Consider the following 10,568-nt stretch of genomic DNA (forward strand, 5'->3'; position numbering starts at 1 on the left):
TTTTTTTTTTAAAAATTACAAATTTTAGGTAATATAATCTGACTACTTTGAGATTACTTATGACCTAACTCGTTTATCACATTGATTTGGATAGGATAATCTTTATTGTACCATATTGATATAAAAATACAAAGAGAAAGAAAATATATTCCATTCTTTGTTATCAACAACATGAAGTGCAGTAAACATTACATCACATCAGGGTTTCCCAAATTGGGGTAGCTAAAAAGAATATATATCATAAACATTTTAAATGAAAATAAATAATTTTAAAATGATAATGTGAAAAAAAGCCTTCCAAACACATAGCAATTCATAGTTAAATGACTTACTGAGTGATAATAATATTTATAATACGAATAATTAATGTGTTCGTCAGGAGTTCATTTGATATACAATGTTGAGAAAACACTCCTTCAATGTCAAATGATTTCTGTTAATCTAGTGGTCAAATGCTTTATGGTTTATACATTTTCTACATAATTATAGCCACCAGACTAGTGGCTGGTCTGTGTGTGCAAGTTCACAAATCTAGAAGACTTAAGCAATATGCTTTTTTGAAAGGAACATTTAAACATGAAAAATAAGAATTGGGGAGAATCAATACATTATGAATGATTTACTGCCATTGTGTGAATAATGTGTAATCATGTAATCAATAAAAAGTAGATGTAGTCTCCAAGTATTTTCAAGCATAAAATAATCTAATTACAAGTACTTAATTTTTGGAATCTGATTATATAATCCTACATGTAATCAGTTACTACCCAGCATTGACTACACACATAAATTAACAAACAAAAAAAAGGCATTTCAAACATTATTACAATCATCAAATGTTTTTGAAATTATGTTGTGTGTACATGTTTTATGGTGTATAATTAGAATTCTGTTTTCTTTAAACTTAAAAGTATATGGATATGGCAATTCTGCATTCCGTTTTCCACTTTAAATTTGAATGGAAATTAATTTTAATAACCCTGTAATGTAATCTGTGGCCGGTTGCATAAAACATTAAGATTTATCTTACCATTTTTTTCTTTAAGACATTTTTTAAGTCAGTTACATAAAAACGTAGATTGGTCTAGTGATTTGATACAGTAGACTGATTACCCCTAACAAACTGCTAGTTGGTCATTCTAGTTCTTAAGACAGTCTTAACTTAATGGCTGTTTATGCAACTGGCCCCTGGTCTTATTGCACAAAACCAGTTGTGCAGAAAATCTATGATGGTCCAACCGCAGGGCTTGTCATATAGTATATCACATTCTTCTCATCTGTCTATCCATTTAAAATGACATCACCCTGAGAGTCCGATTGATGTCACATTAAAATGACATTTGATTCCAAAGTACACTTTTGGGATATGGCTCTCAGTTTTCTAGTTTTCTCTGTCTCTTGCTCATCTGTGAAATCTGGAGCCCTATCTTCCTCCTTTAAGCCTGCCAGTGTATCACTTTATTGTTTTACTGTTTAAGAGGACTTTATGAGCATCATGCAACACATGCTTGTTGAAAGCAAAGCATCAGGTGAATGATTAAGAAGCCTATTCACTGTGAATTGAGTTGTCACAGTAGGAGAGTGATGTTAGTGAAGGGGGGGACCATATTGAACTGCCCCAACACTTAAAAATAAAGCAGCTCCATTCAGCAGGATGAAACAAAAGAGACAAGCTTCCTCTGAACGTGAGGCTCCGTTACAGTGGTGTGACCCCGGCCCATGTCCCACAATGGGAGGCAAGGGATAAAAGGCTGGAGGAGACAAAGAGGCGACTGCAATACGGGTGGTGTGCTGCAGGCTACACCGCTTACTGTGAGGCCCCTAAAACCTCCAGGGCCTCCAGTGACAGGCATGAGCATACAATAGAGGGGCCCGGGTAGGGGAGGCTCATTCTTGGGTAGAGTAAGCCGCATCTGGGCTCTATAGTCTGACCGTCTGGAGCACAGACGGGTATGCCTCTTGCCATCACATGAGTTTTGGCAAGTGTAAATAGATGATCATAAATATTATTTTGATTCTCGCTGCCAGGAAGCTCTATCAGTGTCAATACTAAAGCTATTTGACTGCCTGAAATAAAGCGGCAAAAAATTATGTAACCAACCCCCTCACCTTTTCTCCCAAAGACCGCAGGTTAAAAGCCATAATGGAACAGGTGGTGCCACACACATAGCTGATGCTCATTTTGACAAAAAAAGAAAAATAACCTTATTGGTGTGTGAGTGTGCGCACGCTTTAGGGCGTAAAATGAGCATGACTTTCATTTAGTTCATTTAGTGATGTAAGTGACCATAGGGATTTCACATTGTTGTCTTCACAGCTTTTGTCAGATGATACAGACATCAATCTTCATTGCGCGAGGGACTCAAACACACATGCTATTGTGTGTACAATCAGTATAATGCATTGATTATACTTTATATTTTGTTTTGCATGGATTACGATGCATGCTTGTGTGTCATGAATATCATCTGAGACTTTTTGACACCTGATTGTTTAGGCAAAGTTACAGTTAGCTTGAAGCAATGAATTTATCTTTTAGCATTATGTTGAGTCGTCTTTTTTGAAGAAAAAAAAAAGATTGTGAGAATTTGTAGTAGAACCCTATAATTTCCACCCTGAAAAAAAATCATTGGCAGAGGTACAATAACATTTAAGGATCTGATCACAAAAATATTATAAGTTCAATTCCTATAAGAGGTAGTTCTCATCCTAATCCTGGTCGATAAATACAGTATTTTAACTCAGAGAATGACAGTCCCACATTGCTCCAGGGGAGCTGTTCCTGCAGTTAGTGTGCTATTAGCTGCTGAATGAAAAGTGTCTGTCAAATGGCTTGTAACTCCTCAGGACAAACCTGCTCTTTGTGTCACTTAATTGAAAACATCACAAAGATTTACAACTCTAACTCTAAAGAGTCAGCACTGAAGTTACATTAAGGCTGAGAGCATTTACAGGTCTTCTATAGGATTAAAATGTTATAAATTATTATTTTTAAGGTAACAAAATATCAAATGTCCTAAAAAAAACATTAAGCAGGAAATTATGTCACATAGAGGAACCTGCCTTCTTCACTGTTTGTTCAGGTCAGTTTCCTAAAAATATCCTATAATTTGCCATTTTTAATGACATTGTTATTTCATATTATCAAACGGTATAACCACAAGTAAAGGTCATGATGACTTTAAAAAGTCAAGCAATGTTTTAAAAGCTTTTTTAAAAAATGAAAATGATTGTGTCTATGTATTTGCATGTATAAAACTAGCCTATTAAAGGATCAAGTTCACTTTAAAATGAAAATTACCCCATGATTTACTCACCCTCAAAACATCCTAGGTGTATATGACTTTCTTCTTTCTGATGAACCCAATCAGAGTTATATTAATAAATAGCCTGACGCTTCCAAGCTTTATAATGGCAGTGACGGGTCCATTCGTTTGAAGTTCAAAAAGTGCATCTATCCATCATAAATGTACTCCACATGGCTCTGGGGGGTTAATAAAGGCCTCCTGAAGAGAATCGATGCATTTGTGTAAGAAAAATATCCGTTATAAAGTAAAATATCTAACTTCCGCCAGACCGCCTTCCGTATTCAACTTGCGGAAAAAGCGTAACTGGCGCAACACATGACGTCGGACGTATAGCGTAAGCGTTTTGAACTGCGAGAGGCGTTACACTTTCTTCGTAAGTTGAATACGGAAGGCGGTCTGGAGGAAAATAGATATTTTACTTTATAAATATGGATATTTTTCTTATAAAAACCCATCAATTTGCTTCAGAAGGCCTTTATTAACCCCCTGGAGCCGTGTGGAGTATATTTATAATGGATGGATGCACTTTTTTGAGCTTCAAACTCAATGGACTCCATCACTGCCATTATGAAGCTTGAAAACAGGATATGTAATATAACTCCGATTGTGTTCATCAGAAAGTCATATACAGGATGTCTTGAGGATGAGTTAATCATGGGGTCATTTTATTTTTAAAGTGAACTAATCCTTTAAAAACTTCTTCCAAGAACAAATCTTTTAACAACTTTGCATATGCATAGTTTTAAAATATTGTCATCTTGGACATAATTATTTTTCACTGACACTTAAAAATTTCAGTTCTTGGGCTTATGAATCCGGATTACATTTTTTGTCTCTCAAGCTGATAAGAGTTTAATGATTTAATGCATGTACCATCTGCTTGATTTTGACTTTCATGCAGAGACTGACCAAACTGGCACTTTATTTAACCTGTAGATGCAAATATGAACTTGTTTTTAAGAGTAATAAGCCTGCAGACACCGCAGCACCTTCTCTAAATGCGAATTGATGAGTGAATCTGCTCTACCCCACCCACTGCATGAGTTTCACTTCAGCTGTGCATGGCGCATGCAGAAATATGTGTCAGTAGTGCTACCATGGAAACCCATTTGAGGGACAGCGCAGTACCACATCCAACACATGGGATGTCTGATCATTCAGATGATGGAATCTTGCTGACGCATATTGTACTGTTTTAACATATCTCGCTTCATACAGTGTCAATAGTGCATCAAAAACGCACAATAGTATTTGCTGCATTATGGGTTCATGTATATGGTACGAGTATAGCTGTAATATATGTCATGTTTATTTTTGCGAAGCCATATTTCCTTCATTTTACTACCGGTATGCACGGTAAAAAGGGCAAACTTGGGGGGCTGTCTTTGCGCGCGGTGCGCCGCCCAACCGGAGATGCGCGAGCGGACACTGGCTCATTCGCTCTGGTGCGGACACCGGAGTCAGCGAGGCATGTGTTTGGACACCGGCGTTTCGAGTAAATAGAAAAGACACTTACAGAAACGAAACACCTGAGCGTTTTCTTTTCCCACCGGCTGTTATTTGCCAACGGCCGTCTCTCGCGCCATCAGTTGTTTGAATTGCCACCTCACGCAGGATTGCAGCTCCCTGCTCTTCGTAAACATTCGTGAATGGAAAGCAACTGCAGAAAAGACATACATCTTGCCAAACGTTTCTCGAATCCTCTACAGTTTTGTGATTGATTAGCTGGATCCTCTTGCATCCTGAGGGAAGATGGAGACCTTCTTCGCAGAGGTGGGCTCATTTTGTAACGAAGGGAACGTGTCATTTCATATGTTGTGGTTTCATGTGCAATGCAAAAACAATAGGTTATGTGCTATATTTGTGAAATGATGTCCAAAGTGATCTTATGATGTAAAGACCGGTGGATAATTGTCATTGGCTGTGCCTCAGGATGTTGGATGTAATGTCGTCTCCCCCTATAACAGTGCCGTTCCGTTTACATACATACAAGCGTTTTACTGTTTGTCATTTCAAGTGTTCATTAAAAGAGACCAGTGCGTTATTTCACACGTTGACTGTAGGTTATGGTGATGTCGCGTGCATCGGTGTCTCGCGCTCGCCTGGGCTGTGGCGCGCGTGAGGGGGGAAGGGGCTCGCGCATTGAAGCAGAGGCAGGGTCCCTGCTATGATGTTTCTTCAAGGCTGCTATGCAAGGTTTTCTAAACCTCTCACATTTTCCAAATTGTTGATTTCCGTGCGTCTACATTATTTGTTATGAATTAATGACATGAAATGTCTCTGATTCCAATGATGTTGTGAAGGCTGTCCGGACATAATTGGGATTATTCCCACATTCCATATTCAGAGCATTCACCTTGAGCCTGATAGGAATTGTTCAGGAACATATATGCAAGGGCTCATAATGAACCTGCCACCCTGAATGCATGGTGGTTGTGTTTACCTGATCTGTATTCTGCAGAACAGGCCTTATAATAGCATCTGTTTGTTTCATTTCTACCTCTGCTTCTCTCTCTATACAATTTGCTTATCTTTTTAATTTACAGTAGGCCTACAGTCAGATTGGGATGTCGAAATCTTACTTTATTGGATGATTTTGTCATTGCTCCTTCTCTCTCTGTCAGTTAAATACACACTCTTTGCACACACAAACACCTTCATTTGATCTAATACTGAATTACGGCATTCCTATTAAGCCATTTATCCTCTTGAGCTCATGCTATGTTTCAAATGGTTTTAAGCAGTCAGCATTTAATCTGTCAGAGTGGACAGCGCACTAACACAAGGCTTAGTGAGTAAATTGCATTAATTTATGATGCAAACACTCTGGATATTGTATCTGAGAGTGGAGTTGGAATCCATGTGTTTCGATATGCTATGGAACTGAGCAGGAGAACTTGATCTTTGGATCCTTCACAGATCTGGAAGGGCCGTTAATTTAATTTATGGGGCATTTACGGTGAAATCTGTCTCTGTATAGGTTCTAATTGCTTGTCTTTCCAAGTGGTTCAGATAACTAAGATGCTTGTGATACATCAGCTGACATGAGCACAACTAGCTAGCTGGTTCTTGCCCATGCAAAAAAATGGGTTCCAAGATTGGAGTTGCAGGTGGTTGGCAGGTGTTTCCTATGAGGTTTCTAAGGTGTTTTGAGTGTTTTTAGTGTGTTGCTGTGCGGTTGGTCTCGGTGTTTGCAAGGGCATTGAAAGGTGGTTGTTTACTGGACCAAGTCAACTCTGCCCCCTTTTGATTTTCTGGTCTCTAAATGGCTTGCATACATTAGTCCATAAGTCCAAAATAATAAATCTGATTAAAAATGAATAGTAATAGCCTTAGCCAGGGTTAATGTAGGGGTCAGAGGTTAAACTTTCCCCCAAGGGGGTTGTGTGTAAACTGACACTTTAAATGAGGTAATACATGCAAGATGCACTGGAGCACATAAGCCCCCCCCAAAATACACGCCTGACCCACCCACTAATATCCTTATCTCTGCCCAACATCCTAATGTGTCATCGCCCAAAAGCATCTCAGGAGCCCAGGGGTGTTTCTTGAGATACTGAAAGCTCGGTGACCCTTTAAAGCACAACACAGAAGCACAAACTGCTCTCTTTCTCATTTTTATCTTCCCTCTTTCTTTCTACCTATCTTTTAACACCCCTCATTCTGCTGTCTGCTCTGCGGTGACAGTTCAGGTCATCATTTTGGTGACTCAACAGTCCACACCTCCAGTCCTCACAGCAACATTAAAAAGCAGGCATGCTTTATTTTACTTGGTCACCCCATGGTCCTAGTGCCTGGAATTGAATGTTGGAATCATATGAGGCATATGGATTGGAATCAATCGACTAGATTTCCAAATTCAGAAGGGACCGACATACAACTGGTAATGATTCAGACATTTATATTTATATATAAAGTCACATAGACTTCACATCAAGGCCAAGATTGGGTTTGCCAAATTGTTGTGACCACAAGATTGAGAGAAATTGAGTCGCTGTTGATGTGACTGTTACACACACACACACACACACACACACACACACACACACACACACACACACACACACACACACACACACACACACACACACACACACACACACACACACACACACACACACACACACACACATGTGTGTGTATATAGTAGACTCGATTCCTTTTCATAGCAATTTTCTAATGTAGACCAGAGATTAAAGTTTTAGTATACTGACTATATAATGGATGAGAACTGGATGTGAAGGCCTACATCTTTAAAGGAGGTTCTATTTTTATGCACAAATCTCAGTTCAAACAACAATCTCCTCAAACTCCATCTCTTTGAGTTCATAAATAAAATTGTAATAATAAAGCATAGGCCTATTTAATAAAGCATATTTCATTGGAAGACTTTTTTATCCAAAGAATGCCATTCCAAAATGTAACAGCCAATGAATTTCTCCCAATCTGGCATCCCTCATGTGGTCACATCAATTTGGCAAACCCAATCTTGAACTTGATGTCAAGAGTCCCAGAGTTCCTCACTTATTCTTGACCATGAGGAAATGTAAACACTGTGTGAGAGTAGGTGTAAATCCTAAAATCATGGACGGATATTCTATTCTATTATAGAAAATATGATTTTTGTGACAACACTCAGTACTGAGAGTGTCCACTTGAGTGTGAGTGTAAAACTTAGGGTTTGCATTCAATTTGGTTTTGTAATAATTTATAAAAAAAATTCCATGTGCACACAAAATCACCTTTGAGTCAGAGCTGTGGGAATTGTTCGGTCAAGTTTTTTATTTTTTTTTCTTCAAGTCAAATTCTGGCTTTAATTGAATTCCTTTATAAACGTATTGAGTCTCTGTGCACTTACAATTACTTAGCCAATACAAATACTTGCAGACACAACTGTGCCACTTTGGCATGTCCACAATCGGAAGCAACATAAGCAGTGGTAAGTGGAGAGTTCCAACTCAAACTGTTTCTCACCAGACACAGAGACCTATTTATAAACATGGGCTGGGGGGTAGAAGCAGAAAAGGACAGGAAGTCAGAGAAAAGAGTGCTAAAGGATTGAGGAAAAATGGGTAAATAAAAGAACAAAGCTTATAGAGAAAACACTGACTATCTCTGAACTTCTGAATGGAATGAATATTGGCATGCCATTTACATGTTATGGCTTTTGGCTATATTTATAGAAATCTAGTGTAGGGAATCTAATATATAAAAATAGGACTTCATGATGTATACCATATATTATTGGCAGATATTAGAGTTTTTATTTTATTTTTTATTTATCTGTATTGGACATTTATTTCATGCTCATTTTAGCTATATAGGGGGAGCTGAATATTCAGTTTTCGTATGGATTCTTGTGAGGTTTGAGTTCACCTCTTAGTCTTTAATGCTGACAAATATTCAGGATATCATCCACATGATGGCGGATCGTCTTTCTGTATTTTTCATTTGGTATATTATAATGTTCTCATGCCTCATTCGCTTGTAGCCTTTTCTTCTTTAGTATTTTTTTTATCTTGTTTTTTGCATTTTATTAATTATTTCCACAAGCGGTATGGTTCAGTATGGTGCGCAGTTTTTGCCATTTCCATTGTCAGAAGCTGTAAATGGTACCCTAATTGACCTATTGGTAAGCCCCGCCCCCCTTAGTTACTGTTGCTAACTCGGACAAACAAACGGAGTTGCTATATCTTACAATGACAGCTGTCAGTGTGCAAACCTTATCCCAAGATGTTTTTGGACACAGAATGTAGCGTATATCCCGTCCGAATGATGGCCAAACTTTACTGATGGTTTATCAAGTTTATTATGTTCTTTTTCACTCCAAAAAATCATCGTAAGAGCTGAACAAACAAAGCATAAGAAGTGCGCATTCACGTCTCATTCACAAACTATCTCTCTCCGTTGCATTACCATTAACATACACAGCAAATTACACAAAAACACTCATACAACTAACATTAAACAAACATATACACAGACCGTATGCCTTTTCGAGGGTGCAGTTAATAACTGGTAAACTTTGTATCTGCAAAACAACTACGATAAACTGCGTGCAAGCTCTCCCTTTCACTAACGTTACCCGTAGACTATAATACCCATCAAAATAGGAGTCATCCTTAGTAGGACAGATAATGTAGACCTTAAACATATCTAAAATTAAATTAATTTACATATAACCTGTTTAATATGGAGAGGCACTGAAATGTAGACCTTTGTGTTTTTGACCTACAGTGTTACATGACGTGAGAACAGTTAGTTATTTCGGTTTGTATGTTAGCAGGGACTTTAATCGGAACTTAATGAGAGTATGACAAACAGAAAATCCTCTCAGGATACCTGGAATCAGTGTTACAGTACCTCAGGCACGACATTTTAGCATTTTTGTAGCATAAACACCATCAAACCGATGAGAGCTTCAGATTTTACAATTGTTTCTCTATGGCGCTGACACCTAAAGATGTCCGAGTTCTGGTCCCAGCGCAACTGATACTCAACTGCTATTGGCTCATCTGCGTTTGAGGGGAGGGGCTTACCGATAGGTCAATTCCGAACCGTACCGCACCACTTTTTTGGCACCCTTCCATTGTGGTACCTAGCACAGTAGTCCGGTAGTAAAGGGTGGAGCTAGACTCACTGCAGAACGTTGATTGGTAGGACAGAGAATCGTCACAGAATCGTGTGTGTTTTTCGGCTGTGTTTTTTTTCTTGCGGTCTGTAACCTTGGCTCAAATAAAGCGTATCTTCTTCTAATGACAAACAGCCACATGCCGAGAAGCAAGGAAAAGATCTGCTGTATGTCGTCCATTGTTGTTTACTGTTTTGCATTCTTCTTCGCGCGAGAATGCCGTTGATCGCCACACCATGCCTATCATAAGGGTATTGTTGACGGTGGAAGCGCAAGCCGGATCGTACCGTACCACTCGGTGGAAACAAGCTGTGAGACAACTTATAGAATTTTTATTTTGGCCATTTGTTTGTTATCAGCCATAGCATGAAAATGATCGGCTTTTCAGTATCAGGCACAATTGAAATATTGGTGTGTGTGTCCGTGTATGACGTTGTTTGGTAGATAAAGTGTGAGAAATTTGATGTGTGAAACAAATGTGATTTGTTGACAGGTGGCAGGAGCTTCAGCAGATGTTTTACAGTGCAGAAAATAAAGAAATCTGTGTCATCTTCTATTACATGCAATACAGAGACTGAGTGTGTGTGTTTCTTCCAGGTCAGAATTCATGTTTCATGATGACATGAATT

The 10,568-nt window shown here is 38.5% G+C and overlaps 1 protein-coding gene across 1 annotated transcript in view; it reads left to right on the top strand.

The window, feature by feature from the left end:
• The first annotated feature begins 4,463 nt into the window (after positions 1-4,463).
• Positions 4,464-10,568, top strand: part of myo10l1 (myosin X, like 1) — a 77,304-nt gene continuing 71,199 nt past the window's right edge. The window contains exon 1 of the mRNA XM_079840032.1: positions 4,464-5,081. Within this exon, the coding sequence (XP_079696158.1) occupies positions 5,061-5,081 (21 nt within the window). The 5' untranslated portion in view covers positions 4,464-5,060. The remainder of the gene's footprint in view (positions 5,082-10,568) is intronic.

Source organism: Gobio gobio (genome assembly GCF_949357685.1).
Source record: "Gobio gobio genome assembly, chromosome: 17".
Classification (NCBI taxonomy): Eukaryota; Metazoa; Chordata; class Actinopteri; order Cypriniformes; family Gobionidae; genus Gobio; species Gobio gobio.